At 40.5% G+C, this 26,189-nt stretch overlaps 1 protein-coding gene across 1 annotated transcript in view; it reads left to right on the forward strand.

The window, feature by feature from the left end:
• Nucleotides 1-26,189, forward strand: part of IGSF5 (immunoglobulin superfamily member 5) — a 200,849-nt gene that overhangs the window by 160,786 nt on the left and 13,874 nt on the right. The window contains 4 exon segments of the mRNA XM_034948070.3: nucleotides 3,385-3,702; nucleotides 8,757-9,056; nucleotides 16,940-17,149; nucleotides 26,052-26,073. Of these exon segments, the coding sequence (XP_034803961.3) occupies nucleotides 3,385-3,702; nucleotides 8,757-9,056; nucleotides 16,940-17,149; nucleotides 26,052-26,073 (850 nt within the window).

Genomic DNA, 26,189 nt, shown 5'->3' on the forward strand with positions numbered 1-26,189 from the left:
AGGATGTTGTGTTGGGTGACTGTGGACAAAAAGAGTCAAACTTCGTAAAGTGTTTGAAGAGATTTATCCTGAGTCAAATATGAGTGGCCAATGGTGCGTGACAAAGCCCTCAGGAGATCCTGAGGACAGTGCCCAAGGTGATCAGGATTACAACTTAGTTTTATACATTTTAGGGAGACATGAGACATCAATCAAATACATGTAAGATGTACATCCAGGTCATAGGTAGATTCAAAGATTTTCTAATTGGCAATTGGTTTAAAGAGTTAAATAAACGCCTAAAGACCTGGAAACAATAGTGGGGAATGTCCGGGTTAAGATAAGGGGTTGTGGCGACCAGGGTTCCGATTATGCAGAGGAAGTCTCCAGGTTGCAGGCACAGAGAGAATAGATCATAAATGTTCTTATCAGAGTTGATCCTCTCCTGGATCAGGAAAAAGTAAGGAAAAGGAAGAGGATTCTCTTCAGAAGGTAATTTACCCCATGAGTCAGCTTTGCAGGCCTATTTCAAGATATGGCAAATAAAACATATTGGGGGTTAAATATGTTGATTTCCTTCTTTACCTGTCATGTGATGCTATGCCAGAGTCAGGTTGGAAAGCAGCCCGCATTATATAGTGTTCAGTGAAACCCCTCTGATGAGGGTTTGTAGGGTGGACTCCCCAGTCCCTTAGATAAGAATTTGGGCAAGAGAAGAAAAAGATCAGCCATTGGTCCTTAGTGACAACCATAGCTAGTGGCCACAGGGAGGTTCTCGGGCGGGAGGAGACATTGATCTTTCCCAGTGCTCTGCCCCCCATCTGACTGTTTGCTCTATAAAGCAAAAGGGAGAGCAAAGAGGAAAGGGAGGTTTTAAGTGAGGCAGGTGACTGTGGGATTCAGGGTCTTCTTTACAGTTTTCTCCTATTCTGCACAGGGGAAGGTTACTGCTGATAAGACACAGCTGAGAGAGGGACGAGCTCCCGGGACCTAAAGTGACCAGAAATACAGCTCCTGAGTCTTGAGGCACAGCTGCGGCATGGTTTACTTAGGGTTTGTTCTAGCAAGGACATTAACCTTCCTCCGGTGTTTATTCTGAAGAAATGTTTGGCTGGCCTTCCTCATCTCACTGCCTGACCTTGCAGTATAGAAAAATACTGATCATCTTGGCTCTTAAACAGGTGGAGCTAAATGCCTAGCTCAACACAGGTAACACAGTCAGGGAAAGTTGGTGTTTAGGGTTGGATGCCTCCTGTTTCATCTGAAAGTCAAATCAAAGTCAAGAAGTTTCCATTTGGTGTAGCTCCCTCCTCCCTCCTTTTCATCTCCCAGCTGCAGAATAGGGTTATTTGGCCTGCACAGATTGTATGATTCCGTAGTGACACGTGTGGCCTCCGGGGTACATAAAGACTGGCCTTGGAGTGAAATAATCTCAGCACTTCACACAAGGCACTGGAAGGAACTGGGGTTTCAGAGGGATGCTTGTTCTGTTGGCATTGTGTCGCCCGGACTTCTCACAGGGTGAGGCTGGGGCTCACCCACCCTATCATCCCCACACTCACCCTGCTGGGTTCTGTCCACTTGACTGCCATTGACCCGAGGTGGGAGTGCAGGAGGAGTGTGGTTATTACATCACGGACCCTCGAGGCGCAGACTCGGCTGTTTTCTCTTCTTCTTAACAAGCAATTCAGAGTTCATGGAAAGGGCATTGTGGCTACCCTGGGGGAACTGTTTTCAAATTCCATTTCTCACACTTAAAACAAAAATCAAAGTTCAAAGAGATCTTGGATCAGAGAGATTTGCCTTGAGGTCAGGGAGAATACCTAATCTGAGTTGTGTTTTAGAGTGTCATACTTTCTTTCTGTTTTTTTTAATGATGTCCAGGGACAAAACAAAGAGTAGTAATCATGTTTATCCAAATGCTGGCTTAGCCTTAGTGAACTCTCACCTTCTTCAGTTCTGCCTCTCCCGGGACCTAAAGCCAGTGGGCCCCTCCTCCACCCTGGCATCCTCGCCTCCTGGTCCTGCTTATGGAGGGGACTGTTCCTGGTGGCGGCTTACTCCTTCCCTTTCACCTGTTGTTCTTGCAGGGGCAGTTTAGCCCCCACAATGTGCCTGGGTACACAGGTGAAGTGCTAATGTGCTACTGTGTGTCCAACAGTGTGATTCCTCCCCAGAAACCTTTAGGGCTATAATGAGATTCTTTTAGAACCTGCCTTGCTATTTTTTTAGACAGAGTCTTGCTCTGTTGCCCAGGCTCTAGTGCAGTGGCGTGATCTCGGCTCACTGCAACCTCCACCTCCCGGGTTCAAGTGATTCTCTGCCTCAGCCTCTTGAGTAGCTGGGCTTACAGGGACCCACAACCACGCCTGGCTAATTTTTGTATTTTCAGTAGAGATGGGGTTTCACCATGTTAGCCAGGCTGGTCTTGAACTCTTGACTTCAGGTGATCCGCCCTCTTCGGCCTCCCAAAGTGCTGGGATTACAGGTGTGAACCACTGCACCTGGCCTACCTTGCCATTTGACTTTACAAGGCAGAAGGAAAGGGAGGAGCTGCAGTTTTTGGGGCTACCCAGTGTATATGATGGCAGGCCACCTGGTTCACCCACAGGGATCCCACAACACCAGAAGGTAGTAGGACATGTTGCAGTCTCATTGATGGGGTGGGCACAAACTAGGAGAAGCCACGGTATGTGGTCTGCCAGGGTGTCTTCTTGCTATAAACTCTGAATGACATCAGAAGGGAAAAGAGTATGAAATTCAGAGTGAAAGGCCTGAGTTTGGGTCCCAGCCCCACTGTTGTGAATGCAAATCCTGGGATGTTGCCAGCTGGCAGAGTTGGTTTTTTATGGAAGCTCTGAGGGAAGGTCTTCCATGCCTCTTCCTTAGCTTCTGATGTTGCTCCAATCCTTGCCATTCCTTGGCTTGTAGATGCATCACTCCAGTCTCTGCGTCCGTCCTCACTTGGTGTTCTTCTCTGCAGGCCTCTGTGTCTCAAATCTCACTCTGCATTTCTCTTATAGGGACACCTGTGAGTGGATTTAGGGCGCATTCTAAACCCAGGTTGATTTCATCTTGAGATCCTTACCTAATTACATCAGCAAAGACCCTATTTTCAAAGTTTCCATTCTGAGGATCCAGTGGACATGTGTTTTGAGGAATACTATTCAACCCAATACAGCCGTAGAGTTAGGGGGTAGAGTGGAAAGGAGGGCATGGCAGTGGCTTTCACCGGAAGCACCTGATCTGCCAGGGAGAGCTGGTGTTCGGATGCAAAAGACACAGTCTGAGTCACTGGATGGACACCCTGGGGGTTACCACCGGTAAATACAGAAAGGTTACAGCACACAGTTGATTTATGGAGATCCATTCATTTAACAACTTGAAAAATTGGCTACCTTCCAGGTTCTGGGTCTGGTAATGAAGTCATAGAAGGCCCCCAAAATGCAACAGTCCTGAAGGGCTCCCAGGCTCGCTTCAACTGCACCATCTCCCAGGGCTGGAAGCTCATCATGTGGGCTCTCAATGACATGGTGGTGCTGAGCGTCAGGCCCATGGAGCCCATCATCACCAATGACCGCTTCACCTCTCAGAGGTACGACCAGTGTGGGAACTTCACCTCGGAGATGATCATCCACAGTGTGGAGCCCAGTGATTCGGGGAACATCAGATGCAGCCTCTAGAACAGTCGCTTGCATGGATCTGCTTACCTTACCGTCCAAGGTGTGTATGCAGGTGGCTTCTGAAGTCCATCGGGTTAAATGTCAGAGGGCAGGAAGGACCTTCTAAAGTTCATGCCGTGTATGATGGCAGACGTGGTCTACCTTCAGTTGGTGTTGACCTACAATTATTCTGAACTGATGAATGTTTTGCGATTTATTTGTCGCCTCCTTCCTCCGTCACGCTCTCCCTACCTCCTCACTTCCTCTTCCCTTCTCCCCCTCTCTTCCTTCCTGTGTGCTCTAGCCTTCAGTTGGCAATAGGCTTAGAATTATTCTGGATGGACTAATGTTTATTGTTTCGTTGATTCATCCCCCTTCTTCCTCACTTCCTCCCATCTTTCCCTTTTTCCTGCTTCATTCTCTTTCTCCTTCCATCTTTGCTTTCCTTTTTTCTGGTTAAGACTGATAGAGACAGATTTTATCACTTCCCCTTTGAATCCATTTTAGTATTTAACAGCCTTTCTGGAAACGTATCCTGGAATTCTTCTAGGGCCAGTTGCAGTCATTTTTCTTTGATTTAGAGACAGTTGGCAATCACTGCCCTTTCTCTAGTTTTTCCATATACATGACTATATTTCTCTGCTTGCATCATTTATCAACTCTGAAGCATGCTTTAACTCTTTCCTCTTTCCAGCAGAATCCCCCCAACTTATTTCTCTACCCTGCCTCCAACTACAGTGGGATAGTCATTATAGTCAAAGTTGTGTGTTCACCAAATATATCAAGTCATTGAGAGAAAAGAAAAGAATAAACAAAATTTATAATAATAGCTTATTTTTCATTTTAGAGGTAATTTGGAGGTGCTGAAGATAATGTTACACAGTAAAAAAGTAAAAGGATGCTTTACAAAGATTTGGAATAGTCTTACCAAAATTTAATCACTTTGCATTCTTTAAAAGTGTATTTATACTCTATTTAAAGATATAGAGTGCCTGATTTCCATGGCAGCATTTCTTATAAGAGAATATATTATATCTTATAAATTATTTCTTATCTCTATATATTTACTTGTCTGGAAGAAATTCCCAAAGATTTTGTTCATATTTATGTTGCTATTAAATCAGATTTGATAACCTTTGGTGGAGACATGTCTACCTATTTCTATTTGTGTTTTAAAAATGTTTTTTTATTTTAGAAATTTAGCTAAATTGGTGTGTCTTACTTTTGTGTGTTTTTAATTTTGTGTAGTTTAATTAGGGGCACAATTATATTTTCTAAATAAGTGATTTTATAAGGCTATTTAGGACTGTTGGCCTATGTTGCATAACCAGATTCTTATTATGATAATTTGTGATATAAGAGAACGAACAGAGGAAAAAAGAATCAAAGATATAAATTCTGGTTTTGGCTTCATCAGTTATCTATCAGAGAGACCCCTGAGATGGCTCAATTTCTTCATCTTTAACCTGGAGATGAATCTTCCCAGCCCACCTCATGGGTTTGCTGTGTGGATCAGGTGAAAAAATGGCTAAAGATGGTTTGATGACTCCAAAGTCCTGTCTGATTCAATTCCCTGCACATTAAGTTGGGAGCCAGAGTGGTCTAGTGGTCAGGAGTGCAGACTTGGGGCTTGGCTGCCTGGGTCCATGTTACCGCTTTATGACAATGTGTGACCCGGGACACAATTTCTTAATGACTTTGAGTCCTAGTGTCCTCATCATAGGGCTGCCGTGGTGTCAAATGAGTAGGTCTATGTAAAGCCTTTACCACACCTGGCTCATAGCAATCACTGTATGGCCATTTGCTATTATTTATTGTGCTCCCAATAAAAGCATGCCATTGTGTTGGTTATTTAAGAGTGACTCAAAGAGGAATAGAATAAGACACAGTTTCTTTCTTTAGAACCTCACAAGAAGAGTGGATAATGCAAGTTGCACAAATAATAGAGATGCCAGCCACCCAGATGCTGGCAAGTGAGATGGAAGGGAGGCAAGCTTGGGTTCCAATCGGGAGGGGAGCTGACAGAGTCAATAAAGCGTTCATGGATGATTTCATGGAGAAGGTGCCATTGGAGATGTGCCTTCCAGGTCTGTAGATGGTAGACAGAATGGGAAAGCAAGAGAGGAGGAGGGCATCCCTGGAGCAGGGAAACACAGGATCACAGGCATGGCTTATTACGCTGTACTTATGACACATCACATTCAGAAACCATGTGGTTTTGTAGCATCTTTTCCCAAAGTCACAAGTCTACAAATTTGTCTGAATCCCGCTGACTTTTTATATATTGGTAATTATGGTAGTTTTTGGTTTTAATACAGATGAAAGAGCAAGCGTCTAGAGAAGGCAAAGACTTCTCCAAGATATTGCGAGAGGAACCCATAGACCTTGGCCTGAACTTCATCCCTTTATCCTCATCTCATTGCTCTGAATGGCACTTAGTTCCTAGAGGAGCAAATGTTCTCTGAGCAACAGGGTCTCCCTCAAGGGAGAAAGAATCTTGAGAGGAAACAACCATGAATTATTCTATGATTTTTTCCCCTCCTTATATGTCAACAAAATAAAGATGACATAACTCCAAATTGAGTCATCTGAAATCCATGTGACTATTCTAGTATCACTTTTGTATAAAGGGTTTGTCATGCTACTGGCTAACCTTTGTGAAAGCCAGTGGGGGAAAGTGGAATCCCAATTGTATACAGAAAAAGGAAATCCTTCAGATCGCTGAGTTGGTCCACTTGCTGCCTTATCCACCAATCAATCACACACCAAACTCTAGACCTCTTATGTTTTGAGGGCTGCAAGGACTTGAGTTCAAGAGCTTCTGTTATTAACTGAGACAATATCATTCCTCCCAGTTCTGTCATCTTAAACCATCTCTCTGTCAAACAAAACAAACACAAAACCCTTTAGACTCAAGGGACAAACCCTTTCTCCACTCCTTGTTGCATTTACAGTAGCCCTTGAATTAGCAAAAGTGCCTTTCTTATTCCAAGGGAATATTCAGGAAGGAATAATTGGGAAGCTAACATTTCAGAGCAAAAAGATCTTACAGAGCTGACCCAGTTCACTGTAGTCTAGGGACTCCTTGATGTACCCTGAGATCCTTTCAGGGTGGTCTATGAAGTCATGATTGTTTTCATAATAATATGAAGATTCCTATTATTGTTGCCTTTTTCACCCTTCTTCTCACAAGTGCACAGGAGAGCTTTCCACTATACATTGGGAAGGTCTGCATGCCTCAGAATTTTCCAGATGACTGAAGTGTAACAAAATCATGCAAGGATAAAAGGTCCATTCAAAGTTCCAGATAGTGCAATGGGTTTCAACATAACAGAAAATGAAAGTTCCTTGATAGAGTTTCAGATTCCACTGTGTAACAAACATTTAAGAAACCTCAGCCGGGAATGGTGGCTCATGCCTGTAATCCCAGCATTTTGGGAGGCCCAGGCGGGCAGATCACTTGAGCCCAGGAGTTTGAGACCAGCCTGGGCAGCATGGTGAAATTCCGTCTCTTAAAAAAAGTGCTGGGCGCGGTGGCTCATGCCTGTAATCCCAGCTACTCGGGAGGCTGAGGCAGGAGAATAGCTTGAACTTGGGAGGCGGAGGTTGCCGTGAGCCAACATGGCACCATTGCACTCCAGCCTGGGCAACAAGAGTGAAAGTCTGTCTCAAAAAAAAAAAAAAAAAAAAAAAAGAGAAAAGTAAGTTTTGGTATAGTATTCAAGAATATCCACAATTATCTGAAAAAGCTATTAAATACTCCTCACTGTTCCAACTACATATCTGTGTGAAGTCAGGTTTTCTTTACATCCTTCAAACAAAGCAGTATATTGCAACAGACTGAATGAAGAGACAGCTATGAGAATCCAGCCAGACATTACAGAGATTTATATAAGTATAAAACAATGTCACTCATCTTATTAATTTTTTTAGTTTAAAAATGTGATTCGTTTCCATGAAAATATGTTAATCAAAATTAACATGTAATAAATTATTTTTAAAAAATATATATTTAAAATAATTGTTTAACTTTAATTTCAAATATGATAAATATTGGTAGATAAAACCCACACAAATGAAAGGTCTTTGGAGTCCTCAATGCTTTTGAAGAGTGTAAAAGGTACTGAAACCAAAGTGTTTGAGAAGTGCTGATCTGGTCAAACTATCTCATTCAGTAAGTACAACAGAGAGAGCCAAAAAAAATTCAGTGACTTGCCCAAAGTGATGACAATTTTCTGGCAGAACCAAGATTGGGAACAAATTTTTTGATTCTTAGTTCAGTATTCTTTCCATTATGTTGTGTAGTCCAGAGTTTCAGCATGTTTTTCTTGGACATATATGTATACACATTTCACTAAGGCTGTGTCTTTACTGGGGCCAATCCTCAGGTTGTTTTAGTCACACTTGTGAAAACAAGTACTATTTTCATATGGGTTGTTTGCAGTAGGAATGCTGACCTATGCAAGAGTGTTCTTAATAAAAAAAATAACTTATCTAAGTTATTCTGGCACATGATTTGGGTTAGTTATTTCTGTAAATATTAGATTGGAATTCGATTTAATTTGTAATGAGAAACCTATGTTAAGGCAATACCCTAGGAAGTTATGTTTAAGACCATATGACCCTAGAAATAAATAAAAATGTATCTGATTGGCCAAAACTCCAGGGGAGACTTGCGTCTGACCCTGGGCTGTGTCCTCGTCACAGTGAGAAGAAGGTGAAGCTCGTTTCTCTTTTTCCTTTTGCTCCCTGGACAGCCCAAGATAATTCTGTAGCTCACTTCAGGGATTGTATAACCCCCCTATGGCATGCACTTTTCTTTCCCACATAATTATTTCCCCCTGGTTTCTGACTTTTATGAAGCATTTTCTGTGTAACTTTGTGCTTTCTTGTGAGCAACCTCACCTTCTTCAGAGACCCTGGCAGGTGTACAAAAAAGACCCAGATAAAATCTGAGTTAAGATTTCCTAGTAGAGACACAGCCTCTTTGGGCTTGGGAAAATAGGTCTCACAAAATGTAATTTGAAGCAAAACTGAAAAAGAAAAAGAAAAAGAAAACTTAGAAGCGAGAGGCACGGTCATGTCTTCAATGTGTTTCTCTCTTTTCTTCTTTAGTTATGGGAGAGCTGTTCATTCCCAGTGTTAATCTTGCAGTCGCTGAGAATGAACCTTGTGAAGTTACTTGTCTAGCCTCACACTGGACCTGGCTCCCGGATATTTCCTGGGAGCTCGGTCTCCTGGTCAGCCATTCAAGCTATTATTTTGTTCCGGAGCCCAGCGACCTTCAAAGTGCAGTGAGCATCCTGGCTCTGACCCCACAGAGCAATGGGACTTTGACTTGCGTGGCTACCTGGAAGAGCCTGAAGGCCCGCAAGTCTGCAACTGTAAATCTCACTGTGATTCGGCGTCCCCAAGGTAAGTGAAGACGTTCTGCTTTATATGAAATGAATGATTATTTCATGCTTCAATATTATGTAGAATGCTCCTTCATCCACGATGCCTGGAAAAATCATATGACGACCTTGATTTTGGGTGGGGATGATAAGGCCAATCACATCTGCTGTCAGCTTAATAATCTTATACCCTCATCTGCTTTTTAAATTCCATCTTAAAGTTTTTTTTCTCCTATTACATTTGAAAACCATTTAGAATCTTGCCAATTATTTATCATCAAAGAGCATCAAGTTTGGAGACAAATGCTTGAATTAAACGTTTGTGTTTCTAGCTTTTACCTACCACTGTTTCAGTTTGATCCCACCCCCTGAGCCAGTATGAAGCAGGTGTTCGTATTGGAGGAGGGTGTTCAGGTCTCCCTGGATTTCTTCCAATCTTAGTGGAATTATAATGCTTCATTTTCTTCCCCACCAAATCCACAATGTGTTTGAAAGTGTCAAGTCTATATGTATATAGTTTAACTTGACTAAATGACAGAACTTTAAAGTTTAGATCCCCCTAAAGAATCTCCTGTGGGGTTTTTGGTGTACCAGACACTCTAACCACATTCCTTGAAGGGGCCCATAGCGCCTGTGAGCTTTGAGTCACCCTGGACAGGGTGGGCCTGGGATGCTGGAGATTGACTTTAACTTAACATTTTACAAAAAAGGAAGTGAGGCCCGGAGAAAGTCTGTGCTTTCATCCGGGTCACAGAGCCAAAGTGGCAGAGCTGGGCCTAGAAGCTGAGAAGAGCTTTTCTTTTTGTCTAAAGCTTTTCCCACCATGAAAACACCTTTACCTGAGATCTTCCAAAGTTCAGAACAAAGCCATAGCCAAAGCCAAATAATGATGGTAACGATAATAAACAGCACCCTATAGCCCTTACCAAGTTATCAGGCACTATTGTGAGCACTTCTCAGGTATTCACAGAATTAACCTGCCTGACAGCCGTATGAGTGTTGCTGTTATTCCTATCGTAAAGGCAAGGTGACCGGGACAGTGCTGTTGGGATTTTGCCCACGTCTGTAGAGTGAGTAAATGACAGGGCAACCTGTACTCACCTGTAGAGTGAGTAAATGACAGGCAGTCTGTCTCCAGAAACTGCTCACCTGGCAACTCCGCCCACCGTGTGAGCAGCCACTTGGAGGGTATAAGAGGTCCCATGGCTGCCGTAACGGAGGACCACAGGCTTGGTGGCTTAAACAACAGAAATGGATTTTCTCACAGTCCTGGAGGTTGGAAGTGTCATCAGGGCTGGTTCCTCCTGAGGGCTGGGAGGGAGCCTCTGTTCCTTACCTCTCCCCTTGTTCCTTGTGGTTGCTGGCCATCTTCCACCTTCCTTAGCTTGTAGAAACATCACCCTCCTTTCTGCCTTCATCTTTACTTGGTGTTCTCCCATTTTTTATGGTCTTTTCTGAGATTAACACTTTTGAACGGTACAGGTTATTTTTGCAAGATGCCTCTCAATTTGGGTCAATTTGGATCAATTTGGATTTGTCTAAAATTTTTCATGATACTTTGACTTAGGTTACATATTTTTGGCAAGATATAGGTAATGTAATGTGGTCACAGGATGACAATTTTCATCGGTGTAAGTTTGACCCTTTGGTGAAGGTGGCATACCCTGAATTTATCCAACATAAAAGTACCTTTTTTGACTTTGTAATTAATATGTAGCCAATGGATATTGTGGGAATATCCTGTTTACCCACAACCTTTCACCTAATACAATTTTTTAAAAAAACTTTTATTTTAGGTTCAGGGTTACACATACTGGTTTGTTGTATAGGTAAACTCATGTCACAGGGGATTGTTGTACAAATTATTTTATGACCTACGTACTAAGCCTAGTACCCATTAGTTATTTTTCCTACTTCTCTCCCTCCTCCCACCCTCCACCCTCAGATAGACCCCAGTGTGTGTTGTTCCCCTCTATGTATCCTTGTGTTCTCATCATTCACCTCCCACTTATAAGTGAGAACATGCGGTATTTGGTTTTCTGTTCCTACGTTAGTTTGCTAAGGATAATGACCTCCAGCTCCATCCACGTCCTTGCAAAGGAGATGATTTTGTTCTTTTTTTACCTACTAACTTTTACATTCATCGATAAATCATTGCCTGAATCAATTACTTCTATGGTGATTGTAAAGAGTGATTTCCTGCTTCCATTATTCTTTCCATATCTATTAATTGGCTTTCTTTTGTTAAACAAAAGACTTCCCTCCCCTTTCTTCCTTTTCTTTTTTTCTTCCTTTTTTTTTCCTCACAGTTTTGGTAGGGACTCAATTTTGTCCAATACATTCTAATCTATTCCTGTCATTTTTCGTTTTGACACCCAGATTGCTCCAGACTTGGTCAGTTGGTGTCCCTCCAAGCTGGTGCTGGTGTCCTTCCGACATCCCCCTATTAGTTTTTGAGCACCTGGACCAGTAAGGTGTTCCAGTCTCACTTTGCACTCCCCTGTCTCCACCTGGAATCAGTCATTTCTCCAGGGAGCCAACCTTAAATATCATAAGTTAGTCTACTTAAATATGATAAAGTATGGTCCAAACTTTGAAAGAGAAGATTAAAAAAAAATCCATTAGCACCAAATGGAATAAAATGGACTGGTTAAAGCATACATCTTAATGAGGTAACGATGCAGCAGGAGCTCTGGCCTGATTGATGGTACCTTAGAGAGATAGATTTTAGAGACTGGCTTGCTTGCAAATGTTTTCTTTTGTAGTGGAAGGGAAAGAGAGCACTTAATTTCCCTTGATCATGTTAAATTCACTGAATTCTTCTTAGACCAGAACTAGTGCCTTAACGACGGCAGCTGGAGGCATGGCTGCTGGAGAGGGAGGCTCAGTGGGTGCTTGCAATGAGTCTAGCTTTATTGGACTCATTTGGAAAAGGGTAATTTGTTTCTAAATTATTCATCAAGATCCCGTGCAGCTGGTGGCTGGCTGCATGTTGTGTGTTTTAGGTAAGTTTTATTAGCTGAAGAACTCATTGCAGCCTTGGTTGGCAGAGCTGGTGACCAGACGAGGCTGTAAGGAGAACAGCCAGGTTTCCAGAGAGCCAAGTGTTAATGGGGATGTGCCCATTCAGGCTTCTTCAGGAATCATATAAACATCCATTTTTCCACCCATTTCCTAAAAGTGCAAAGCATTTGTTTTCATTTCTGAAATGATCCCTGCAAGTCGTTGAAAGAGGAATGACATCAGCTTTGGAAGCTTATCCAGTCAGGGCAAGTCACAGGGTTGTATGAAGTACTTCCTGGTTTATAGTTCAAGAGGTTTCTTTAGAGAAAAACATACTGGGAGGGCTAACACTCATTTCAAATCTGTTTTTTAGTAATTGATTTTCTTAACGACAGAAATGATACAAACCTCGAGCATTGCAGACGTATCCAAAACTGGAGAGTGAGGCCGTCTCACCCTGTCTTGGGAGAAGCACTGTCAGAGCCATCTGCCCCTCGGGGTGGTTTTCTTTGTGCACTTATTTGTGTGTAGGTTGTGAAATGGTTAAAATGAAGTAGTGTTTTTAGGACACATGAGCACCTTGTAGAATGTAGTGATTCCTGGTTATAACCTTACAGTTTTGAGAAATGGCAATTTTGGGTGCAGAGAAGAGTAGTAGAAGTGACAGTCCTAGGCCTTTGCCCTGGCACTGATGGTGCAACTTTGGGCAAGTCAGCAACCTTCAGGGCTCAGTTTTCTCACCTGCAAAGTGGGTAGGAGAAGAAGAGAGAAGTCCTCTCTCCCGGCTGTGGATCAGAGACAGCAGAGGAGCCTTCTTTATAAATATGCTGAGGCTCAGCCTCCTTCTGGGGGTTTTGTTTCATTGGTTTTTGTGGAGCCTGGGAATTGCAATTGTAAAAAAATTCCCAAGTTACTCTAATGGGCAGCCAGGATTGGGGGCTACTGAACTGAAAAAAAATCTCTAAGGCCTAGCCTTCCCCTCCAGCCCGATCAAGTGCTATGTCTACACAGACTTGGACATTAGACAGCCTGGGTTCCAATCCCAGCTCACACAATCACTAGCCGTGTGTCTTCTGGGCAAATTACTTACCCTCTCTGAGCCTCAGTTTTAGAACGGTCCTTGCTCCAGAGCATATAGGACTGGAAAGGGAGTGATTGTCATTCACACTATTGATTCGGAGATCTCTTGTGTCGCCTCTAGTGGGCACAGGGATATGCTTTGCACATGATGGTGGTGACATTTGGTATTAATATGTACTTGGCACGTGTTGGTGGTGACATTTTATATTAATCCATTTGGTTTCAAGAAATTCTATACCTTTTTAAAACTCTATGCATTCCTTTGAGAGCGTCTGGGAAATGCTATTTTCCTTTTCTTCACAGATGGGAAAAGGACAATCTCCAAGTGGAGGTTAAAGCACATGGTAAAGTCAGTAATGAGGCCCTAACAAGCACACAGTGGTGTGAAGGAGTGCAGGGAGAAAGGCAAGCAGTGTTGACCTTGGAGCTAATCTTCCTTAGTCACTATGTGTGGGTTACTCAGGTATAGTATACTCATCCTCTCCAGCAAACCTGCCATTCACCTGAGCCAGACACACCCACACCCTCCATAGGGTACAAGGCACAGACCAGCACCCCACTGTAGACTTTATGCAAATATATTTATGTCATACCTGGGCCATATTTTCCTCAGAAGGATTATTCTACATTGGAGACAACACATGGCAGGGTGGAAAGATATGAGCCAGTGGCCCTGTGGCTTCCTGTTCTGGGCTCCCTGTGCCATTTACTTAGTCACTCTGTCCTGAGCGTCTTGTCTGCATGATGAAAAGATTGGATTATGGATGACATCATTCCAAGAGTCTGTGTTTTCTGTCCACTGTCAGATTTTTGGTTTGTCAATAATATATGGCTATGATCTATTTTTCAGTCTACAGTAAATGCACTCTTTTTAAAAAAATTAGCTCCATACTAAACAAAAATATACATGCATGTGTGTATACCTATGTGTATAGATAATATATAAAATATATATTATATATGATAAATTTGAAATGGTTATGAAAATAAGAAAGGTCTATCTTTGTAGCCCCAGCACTAAATCATGCCTCTTGCTGACTCGTACACTACACTTTGAGCTCCAGTGGATTAAAGGGAGACTTCAGCTTAAGTCTCACCCAGGCATAAAACTTGGAACATTTGCCTTCCAATGGAGCATGGTCACGACAAATAGGAAGTGAAAGAATAAGTGATGTGGTTCCTAATACCAGTTCCATTTTGGTCAGAGTTTGGGTCTTTTAACTGAATGCAGGCATCACTTTCTGAACTTTGTGGTTAAATTAAGGGACAAAAGAGTGTTTAAAGTCCCTCTGGCCCTCAGTCTCTCCCTTGACTCAGTCACCATTCCCAGCAAAGTGTCCCTTCCCTTCTGTTAAACATGCATTCCCTGAAAATAAGGCAGGCTCTCTCTGTCCTAGATTAAGGCAGGCTCTCTCTGTGCTAGATTAGAGGAAATGTTATGTCCAGATTCAGGAAGTTTGGCACACTCGTATTTCTGTCTGGTAGGGGAAGGAAAGTACTGATAGGGAGTGTGTGAGTAAGTTAACAAGCATCCTGTCTTATGCCAGTGAGAATTTCAAGCCTGTCTCTTAAATCTTGAGCCAGACCTCATTGGTTAACCCCAGCCAGCTCCCTTATTAAGAAAACTTGTTATATTTGCAAACTTCAGTTAGTAAGAGTCCGTTAAACTGGAAATAGGATGACCACTGCCATCTTGAGCCTGTGCACTGTAGCTTACAGCATTCTCAGAACTTTCACACACACCCCTGAACAGCCTGGTGGGACAGGAGTTGTTATTGGTAAGTGAGCCAGAAGCCAAAGTTAATGCAGCAAGAAATGCTGGTCATGAGATTTCACTGGTTCCATCCACAGGAAACCTAAAGTTCTCGCTCAGTCACAAAGCTCCCACACAGTGGTCCAACCTTCAACTCAAGACTGTGAAGATCATGGATCCAACTCTGGACTTCACCATTTTATTATCACATCTGTGGGAGGGGGAGTGTGAGAGCATCCTGTCATGTCGTGGGTAGCTTGGGCAGTGTTTACATTGTGGCTGCGTACAAGGGATTCCCAAAATGTGGGTCACCAACTATCTGCATCAGAATCACTTGGGGTATCATTCGGGATATCCTGACTCTGTGATCCTGGAGGCGGGCTTTGAATCTGCATGTGCAATGATATTCCAGGTGACGCTTGGGATTCTGCTGTCTGTGGAGCAAGGGGATAAATGTGCTCTCTGCATGTGAAGGGTCTGCCTTGTGTTAGTCCTTCAACTCCGGGGCTGGGAAGGTGTGGAATGGGAAGGGTGTAATCTGTTCCTTCCATCTTCACCATTTTTGGGAGAACCCTTTACAAGTCTCTATCTATTCCAGCTCATCTCGGATGGTGGGAGATGTGGAGATAGACAGCATTAGGAAAGTAGTTTGACTTCCTTATAATCCTACAGTTCTGCTCTGGGCATCTTACTGTGGGGAGAAAGGTGATCCCTAGACCTGGTTCAGCTGCAGCTGACTGCCTGGTGCATAGACTTCTATTCTCCATACAGAGTCATTTAACATTGACACAGGAATAGCAAACTACTATTGCAAGGTCAATTTTCCAGGAAAATTCTAAGGAAGAACATCTAAGAGCTGTTTTTGAACTCCAGTCTGTGGTTCCAAAGTGGTGGATGGCCATTGATTTCAAAGCAAACCCCATGTTCCTTCATAGGAAGTCTACTGTTTCAGTATTTTCTAAAGACTAGTATCTAACAAAATAGCATGCATTTACATTAAGATACCACCCAAGCACGCAGGGTTGAGTGACAGCCTTTTGTTGAATAACAATTCACAATTAAACAGATCAACTTAAATGTGTGTGGTTTGACTTCAGCGTGGTGTGCTAGGGAGAAGTGAAGGGCTGGATGAAAACTCTCTTGGGAACATCAGTGTAGTTCCCATACTGTCCCTTTCTGTGACGATAAAAGCGTTCTACATCTGTGGTGACTGAGCACTTGAAATGTGGCTAGTGCAACTGAGGCACTGAATATTTAATGACTCATACTTTTAATTAACTTAAATTTGAATTTGGATGATCATGTGAAGCCACAACAGCTCTGCTTAAGACATGGTGGAAAAGAATCAAAATGGCTTTTTCCTCTCTCCTTCTCTCCCTACGTCCCTCTTGCTTCCTGATTGCTCTGCCTCACCTTACCCTTTTTTCCTCCCACCTCCATGACTACTAGGTAAAATAAGAGGGCAACATACACACTAAGGAAGGTGTCTCCTGAAAAGCTATGGAAAAAGCAATTACTGTGTGAGGAATTAATTTGAGGATCGGGGAGCTGGATGCGGCTAGGGTGCAAGCCATGCACCTAAGTTCCTTTAGAAGTGACTCTCCCTCAGAATATTCTGGTTTCCTCTGGGCGCTGGACTCTCAATGCGTGGGGACATGGAAGGGAGAACAAAATGTCTTTATTCCAGTCTTGTCCAGCAGTAGTGCTCAAAAAGTATTTCTTGATTAAATAAAGGATGTCAAACGTGACCATCACTATGCCAACCTCAGGGGACTGTCAGCCCAGCCCTGCCTTATCTACTTCTCAGGGATATTAAAGACATTAAACAAGCAACACCTGAACTGGGTTACTAAGAAGTTGTTTACTGGCAGAAATAAGTATTGTGATGGAAGGTACTGTAGAGTATTGAATAATTAAACACATTGAAAGAAACTTGGCCTATGACGCCTAGCCATAGCAGGCTGAATAGTTATAATATTACTAGAAAACATAATGCAACTTATAATGGGGCAGAATCTGTGATTCTAGGCAGTGCAAGTATCACTAAAATATATTTTTTTCTTCTTTAGACACTGGAGGTGGTATTAATATTCCAGGTGTATTATCAAGTTTACCGAGTTTAGGTTTTTCATTGCCTACTTGGGGCAAAGTTGGACTTGGACTAGCAGGCACCATGCTTCTGACGCCGACGTGTGCTCTTACAATATGCTGCTGCTGCTGCCGCCGTTGTGGCTGCAACTGCTGCTGCCGTTGTTGTTTCTGCTGTAGAAGAAAAAGAGGTAATTTTTTTGTTCATTTACATTTGTACATACTTCTGAACTTTTGGTACAAGCAGTTGAAGTTAATGAACTCATCAGCTCTTTCAAAAGATAGATTAACTACAATATCACTTTACCTCTATTAGAATGCTATTATAAAAAAGACAAAAGGTGACAGGTGTTGGTGAAGCTGTGGTTGCACACTGTTGTTGGGATGTAAATTGTTACAGCCTTTATGGAAACAGTATGGAGGTTCCCCCAAAAATTAAAATAGAGCTATCCTATAATCCAGCAATCCCATTCCTGGGTCTATATCCAAAAGAAATGACATCTTCATATTGAAGAGATATCTGCATTTCCATGTTCATTACATCACTCTTCACAATAGCAAAGATATGGAATCAACCTATGTACATCAATAGATGAATGGGTAAAGAAAATGTGGTATATAGACACAATGGAACACTAGACAGCCTTCAAAAAGAAGAAAATCTTGTCCTTTGCTACACCCTGGAGAGACCTAAAGGATATTATGCTAAGTGAAATAAGCCAGACACAGAAAGGCAAATATTGTATGATCTCTATTATAGGTGGAATCTAAAAAAGCCAAGCTCACAGAAACAGGAGGTAGAATGGTGGGTGTTACCAGGGAGTGGGAATGGGGGTTGGGGAGATGTTGGTGGAAGGGTACAAAGTTTCAATTAGACAGGAAAAATAAATTCTGTAGATCTACTGTACAGCATGATGACTGTAATTAATTATCATGTATTGTGTACTTGAAAATTGCTAAGAGAACAGGTCTTAGATATTCTCACCACAAAATAGCGATGAATATGTGAGATGATGGTTATATGAATTAGCTTGATTTAATCATTTCACAATGTGTACATAGCTCAAAATATCACAGCGTACACTGTAAATACACATAATTTTTATTTGTCTGTGTGTTTTAATAAAGCTCAGACAATAACAAAATAAAAACCACAATGAAAGACACATTGGCTTTAAGAGTCCTTGAAAGAAACGGTGGCAAATTCTTGGAGAAGAAAAGGACTTTCTTAAGGAAGGAAGCTGTTTCTTTGGGGCCTGATGCAACCCTTAGGAAGACCAAGATCTTCATGCTCTTGAAAAGGTGATTGAAGCAGTGCCTTTCTCACCAAAGACACTGATTATTGGATTTTTGTGCTTATTTGTAAGGATATATAACTATTATAATGTCATTTAGATGCTATGGTTTTTTAGAATCATACTACATATCTGAGCATATTAAATGGTTGTTTCCTATTTTGAAGAATTTTAAATCTCCCTTTGTAGGTGAATGTTAATAGAGTGGTAGAAAGAAAAAATAAGATCTTCTGTTAATAAAAAATAGTATCAATACAATTAATAAAAATAATTAACGTGTTTCTTTAGAATGAAATTCTCTGAGATACTCCCACATCGTATGAAAGCAGTAGCCTTGCTTGGGGTTGGGATCAATGGCGAGGTGGGCACATAAACACTAGGTGGGCTTGTCGTAGCATTAGGCAGTTTGTGGCTTCAGAAGCCTACGGATGCTTTATCATGAGAATGCTCCAGGACTTTCCATGTGCTGAATGTGTGTTTGTCCTTACCTTTCTTCCTTTTGTTAAAAACTTCATGTACTCCTGTTTGAACATTTTCTACAGTTAAATTATTTTTCTAAAGATCGGAGTTTTGATGTTAGCTTGCATGTCAGTTGAACTACATTTTAAGTTTTATTAACACTAACTAACTGCCACTCAATGAACACTTAGTGTGTGTGTGCCAGGCACCGTGCTAACTCTTTTACATGGAGTATCTCACTAAAATGCATGGACTAGCCTTAACTAAACCAAAGGTCTAGTCTTAGCTCCTCGATGAATTTGGTTTGTGATTGGGCAATTCACTCTGTAGTATAACTTAAAAAAATTTTAGACGTGTGAATATTTTCTTATATTCCCTTCCTTCTTACATGAAGGGCAGTACACTATAGATATTCTTTTGCATTTTACTTTTTTTCCCTTACAATATATCCTGGAAATCAATCCATGTCAGTTCATTGAGATTTCCTTCCTTTCTTATTACAGCTGCATGGTTATCCATTGTGTAGATGTACCATGGTTTATTCAACCATTCTCCAATATATAAGCATTTAGGTCATTTCTGGTATTTTGCAATTACAAGCAATGTTGCAATGAATAATGTTGTGTATGTTCATATTTATGGAGGTGTAGCTTTTGGGTAAATTCTCAGAAGTAGGATTGCTAGGTCAAAAGCTACGTGTGTATGTAGTTTTGTCACGGATTGCCAAATTTCCCTCCAGCAAGGTTGTACAATTTGCATGCTTACCAGCAACACATGAGAGTTCCCGTTTCCCCACAGCCTGGCCAACAGGGTGTCATCATACTGTTTAGTTTATGCCAACCTGGAAAGTAAGTAAATAAGAAATGGTATCTCAGCATAGTTTTGATTCTATCTTATTATAAGTGAGGTTGAACTGCTGTTCCATCTTTTTGTATGATTGAGAACAATTTTTATATGTTTTTATAACTTGTCATTCTATATCTTTTGCTCATTATTTTCTCTCTCAGATTTTTGGGCTTTTTACTCCTTCTAATTTTAAGAATTCTTTTGATGTTAGGACTGATGTCCCCCTTTATCTGCGTTTTGAGTCATAGGAAGTATTTCCTTATATGGAAGTTTTTTTTCTGGTGCTTATATCTTATATGGTTTCATTTATTTGTCTTTCTAGGTTTTATTCATTCTTCTGTGTGATATGTTGTATGCATCTAATTTTATCTTCTTCCAAATAACTAAGCAGTTGTCCCAGCAGCATTGACTGAAATCTCTGTCTTTGGCCTGGTGGTTTGAGATGCCACCTTTATCATACACTGATTTCCATATGCACTTAGGTCTCTTTCTGGGCTCTCTATTCTGTTCCATTGGTCCGTTTGCCTATTCATGCACTTACACTGTACTGTTTTAATTATAGAAGTTTTATAGTATGTTTTAATGTCTCCTTGGGTGAATCTGCCTTGTAGCTTTCCGTTTTAGTGTTCTTCTGGCTAGTTTTGCATGTTTATTGTTAAAACTTGTTTAGTTTAAAAAATTGTGGCAAAATCTACATAAAATTTTCCATTTTAACCATTTTTGAGTGTACAGTTCAGTAGCATTAAATACATTTACACTTTTATGCAACCATCACTACCATCCATCTACAGATCTAGGTTCATCTTGCAAAATAAACACTGTACCTATCAAACAATAACTCCCTGTTCCCGCTTCCCCCCAGTCCCTGGCAACCACGATTCTACTTTCTATCAATTTGACTACTCTAAGTATCTTATATAAGTGGAATCATGCAGTATTTGTCTTTTTAAAAATGGCATACAGAGTGATATTTTGATATGTTTGTACAATGTATAATGATAAAATCAGGGTAATTAGCATATCCATCATCTCAAACATTTATCATTTCTTTGTGTGGTGAACATTTAAAAATCTTCTCTTCCAGACTTTTGAAAACACAGCACCTTATAGTTAACCATATTCACTTTACAGTGCTGCAGAACACTGAAACTTTTCCTCTTATCTAGCCGTAACTTTGTGTTCATTAACCAAGCTGTCCCTAGCTTCCCCCGACTACCTCCCCTTCCCAGCCTCTGATCCCCACAATTATAATCTCTGCTTCAATGTGCTCAATTTTTTTTTTAGCTCCTAGCATATGAGTGAGAACATGTGGTATTTATCTTTCTGTGCCTGACTTATTTCACTTAACACAATGCCCTCCAGGTTCATCCATGTGCTGTGGATTTCATTCTGTTTTACGGTGGAATAGTATTCCATTGTGTACTTGTGCCACATTTTCTTTATCCACTCATCTATTAATAGATATTTAGATTGATTTCATATCTTAGCTATTGTGAATAGTGCTGCAATAAATGTGGGGGTGCAGATATCTCTTTGACATACTGATTTCAATTCTTTGAGATACCCAGATTGCCTGATTGTATGATAGCTCTATTTTTAGTTTTTTTGAAAAACCTTCATACTGTTTTCCATAATGACTGTACTAATTTACATTCCCACCAATAGAGTATGAGAGTTTCCATTTCTGTTCATTCTCACCAGCATTTTTATTTTTTGTCTTTTTGATAATAGCCATTCTAACTAGGGTGAGATGATATCTCATTGTGGTTTTGATTTGCATTTCCCTGAGAATTAGTGATGTTGAATGTTTTTTCATACATTTGTTGACCATTTACATGTCTAAGAAGACATCTAAATTGAGAAATGTCTGTTCAGACCATTAACTCATTTTAACATTGGATTGTTTTTTTGCTGTCAAGATGTTTGAGTTCCTTATATAGTCTGGATATTAATCCCCTGTTGGATGAATAGTTTGCAAATATTTCCTCCCATTCTGTAGGTTATAATTTTGCTGTTGATTGTTTCTTTTGCTGTGCAGAAGCTTTTCAGTTTAATATAGTCCCATTTGTCTATTTTTATTTTTGTTGCCTGTGATTTTGAAGACTTAGCCATAAAATCTTTGTCTAGGCCAATGTCCTGAAGGATTTATCCTATGTTTTCTTCTAGTAGTTTTATGGTTTGGTGTCTTATATTTAATTCTTTAAGTTTGAGTTTATTTTGTGTCCACTTTGAGTTTATTTTGTATATGGTAAGAGATAGGGGCCTAATTTCATTCTTTTGTATATGGATATCCAGTTTTCTCAGCACCGTGTATTGAAGAGGCAGCCTTTCCCCAGTGTATGTTCTTGGCACCTTTGCCAAAAATCAGTTAGCTGTAAATACGTGGATTTATTTCTGGGTTCTCAGTATTGTTCCATCTGTGATATACCTTTATTCTCTGGGAAGCAGAAATTGAAAGGCAGTAAACTCCTGTTGGACCTAAATTAGAAGGGAAATTGTTTTTACCTGGGAATTATTCCATATGCCCCAGATGGGTTACTCAAATGGAAGACACTGGATTTTAAAGGAAAACCACTAAATGACTTAGATTTTAATAGAGATGTGACTACAGATTGTTCAGTACCTTCAGAACATTATTTCTAACATGAGCTATGTGGAGTAGTTGGAGAAATTCTGGTTATTTGTACATCCTGGTTCCCTTCAGCTTTTGTCTGTTCTATACTCATCTCATAAGAAGATTAACCGATGGTTGTTGGCCCACACAGGATATGCAGAAGGTGATTTTTAGTTTCTTCATCTACAGAATGGGAATAAATACTATCCTATAGATTGGTAGTAATAATTAAATAAGTATATTAAAAGTTTCTGTGATCCATCCTAGATTTAATCTTTTCTTTAACTTTGAGATGAAAAGCCTTTGTAAGAGTGAACTGTCACCCCACCCCTGCCCACCCCATTCACAGTAAGTCCAGATAAGGCTACAAACAGGTCTGCCACAGCCTACTTACAATGCCCACCTTGCCCCACCAGGTGTGATTCATAGTGGAAATTATGCTATACCTTTACATAAGTGTGAAAGATGAGTAAAGGTCTGGATTTCTCTATGATGATTATTTCAATGCTTAAAAAACATTAAACATCAAAAATTTTTAGAAAGTATTTACTGGTTCTCTGCTGCTATCCAGAGATTTCTCAGTAAGCCGACGGATTAACTGACCACATAGGAATGGCTGAGCTTCTGCTCAGCCTGGCCTGGGGGCTTTGGGATCGCAGCATTCTAGAGGGTCCCCAGGCTCCTTTCTTTTTTTTTTTCCTTTAACTTATAAGATTATTTATTTAGCTATCAGAAATACAACATTGTTCCCTTTTCTTTTTTTTTAATTATACTTTAAGTTTTAGGGTACATGTGCACAATGTGCAGGTTTGTTACATATATATATACATGTGCCATGTTGGTGTGCTGCACCCATTAACGCGTCATTTAATGTTAGGTATATCTCCTAATGCTATCTCTCCCCCCTCCCCCCACCCCACAAAACCCTAGAAGAAAACCTAGGCAATACCATTCAGGACATAGGCATGGGCAAGGACTTTATGTCTAAAACACCAAAAGCAATGGCAGCACCATTTATTAAATAGGGAATCCTTTCCCCATTGCTTGTTTTTGTCAGGTTTGTCAAAGATCAGATAGTTGTAGATATGCGGTGTTATTTCTGAGGGCTCTGTTCTGTTCCATTGACCTATATCTCTGTTTTGGTACCAGTACCATGCTGTTTTGGTTACTGTAGCCTTGTAGTATAGTTTGAAGTCAGGTAGTGTGATGCCTCCACCTTTGTTCTTTTGGCTTAGGATTGATTTGGCGATGTGGGCTCTTTTTTGGTTCCATATGAACTTTAAAGTAGTTTTTTCCAATTCAGTGAAGAAAGTCATTGGTAGCTTGATGGGGATGGCATTGAATCTGTAAATTACCTTGGGCAGTATGGCCATTTTCACGATATTGATTCTTCCTACCCATGAGCATGGAATGTTCTTCCATTTGTTTGTATCCTCTTTTATTTCCTTGAGCAGTGGTTTGTAGTTCTCCTTGAAGAGGTCCTTCACATCCCTTGTAAGCTGGATTCCTAGGTATTTTATTCTCTTTGAAGCAATTGTGAATGGGAGTTCACTCATGATTTGGCTCTCTGTTTGTCTGTTGTTGGTGTATAAGAATGCTTGGAAAACTGGCTAGCCATATGTAGAAAGCTGAAACTGGATCCCTTCCTTACACCTTATACAAAAATCAATTCAAGATGGATTAAAGACTTAAACGTTAGACCTAAAACCATAAAAACCCTAGAAGAAAACCTAGGCATTACCATTCAGGACATAGGCATGGGCAAGGACTTCATGTCTAAAACACCAAAAGCAAGGGCAACAAAAGCCAAAATTGACAAATGGGATCTAATTAAACTAAAGAGCTTCTGCACAGCAAAAGAAACTACCATCAGAGTGAACAGGCAACCTACAAAATGGGAGAAAATTTTCGCAACCTACTCATCTGACAAAGGGCTAATATCCAGAATCTACAATGAACTCAAACAAATTTACAAGAAAAAAACAAACAACCCTATCAAAAAGTGGGCAAAGGACATGAACAGACACTTCTCAAAAGAAGACATTTATGCAGCCAAAAAACACATGAAAAAATGCTCACCATCACTGGCCATCAGAGAAATGCAAATCAAAACCACAATGAGATACCATCTCACACCAGTTAGAATGGCAATCATTAAAAAGTCAGGAAACAACAGGTGCTGGAGAGGATGTGGAGAAATAGGAACACTTTTACACTGTTGGTGGGACTGTAAACTAGTTCAACCATTGTGGAAGTCAGTGTGGCGATTCCTCAGGGATCTAGAAGTAGAAATACCATTTGACCCAGCCATCCCATTACTGGGTATATACCCAAAGGACTATAAATCATGCTGCTATAAAGACACATGCACACGTATGTTTATTGTGGCATTATTCACAATAGCAAAGACTTGGAACCAACCCAAATGTCCAACAACGATAGACTGGATTAAGAAAATGTGGCACATATTCACCATGGAATACTATGCAGCCATAAAAAATGATGAGTTCATGTCCTTTGTAGGGACATGGATGAAATTGGAAATCATCATTCTCAGTAAACTATCACAAGAACAAAAAACCAAACACTGTGTATTCTCACTCATAGGTGGGAATTGAACAATGAGAACACATGGACACAGGAAGGGGAACATCATACTCTGGGGACTGTTGTGGGGTAGAGGGAGGGGGGAGGGATAGCACTGGGAGATATACCTATTGCTAGATGGTGAGTTAGTGGGTGTAGTGCACCAGCATGTCACATGTATACATATGTAACTAACCTGCACATTGTGCACATGTACCCTAAAACTTAAAGTATTAAAAAAAAATGCAATGGCAACAAAAGCCAAAATTGACAAATGGGATCTAATTAAGATCCTTTCTTACAAACTCTGCTTACGCTGGTGACGTTGGAGGCATTCCCCTGTTGCTGGAGGGCATTCATCTCTTACCTGATAGTCTCTTTTCTGCAATCCAGATAGAATTGTTTTAGTTTGGGATATAAATTGGCAGGTGTTATTAGAATTGAAAATACCTGAGAACGTTATCTAAAAACTAAGGAAAATGAGTATTTAAAAAATCTTAATCAAGCTTGATATATAGAAGTCCTGGACAGTAAAGCTCGGTTGTAAAGATCACAGGCTTTTGGGACAAAAGGTTGGGGACTTGATCTGTGGCTTTTTACTCCCCACCTTCAAATCCTAGATTCCTTTTAATCAGTCTATGGATCCACTGACTAAAAACATTAGCAATTTAATGACAGTGTTTTTTTTTTTTTTTTTTGGTGGGGTGGGGGCACAACTGTATCAATTGATACCATTGGTACATATTGATTGAAAATGTATCTTTGAATTAAAGAAATATGGTAATATTAATATAATAGTGTCCAGTCTGTTAAAAATATAATAACAGTAACACCTACTTTTGAGTTATTATAACAGTTAAATGAGCTAGTACTTTGTACAGAGCCCACTTGGTGCTGGCACATGGTAAAAATTGAATGAAAAGCAGCAGTGATTGATAACACAGAACATCTCTTCTTGGTATTATGGAGTCTGTATAGTCTCACTAATCAAATTCAATATTCACAAAGTAATAAGTAAATACCCCTGGGTGACTGAAATATAGTAAGTACTATACAGTCTGTATTTCAGGTACCTAGGAGTTATTTATTTTTCTAATAGTTAACAGTGAATTCTACTTTCCTATGCTGGGAAGTCATTTGATAATTTGGTATGGGAAAACTTAATAATGCTCCTTGGGTCACAAATACTAATGTTGGGTCTGTTAAAATAAGGGAGTGTATAAAAATTAATGAGACTCGATTTTTAGAATAGGTATCCCGATTTTTCTAATGTAATTTTGTTCTTTTTTGCAGGATTTCGCATTCAATTTCAAAAGTAAGTTTGAAACCACATCTATTTTCTGAAAACAAAACAAAAAAATTGAACAACAACAATAATAACAACAATATATACACACAACTGTGGGATTTTTGGATTTATGTTATCCAGAA

This window comes from Pan paniscus, chromosome 22 (assembly GCF_029289425.2).
Source record: "Pan paniscus chromosome 22, NHGRI_mPanPan1-v2.0_pri, whole genome shotgun sequence".
NCBI lineage: Eukaryota > Metazoa > Chordata > Mammalia > Primates > Hominidae > Pan > Pan paniscus.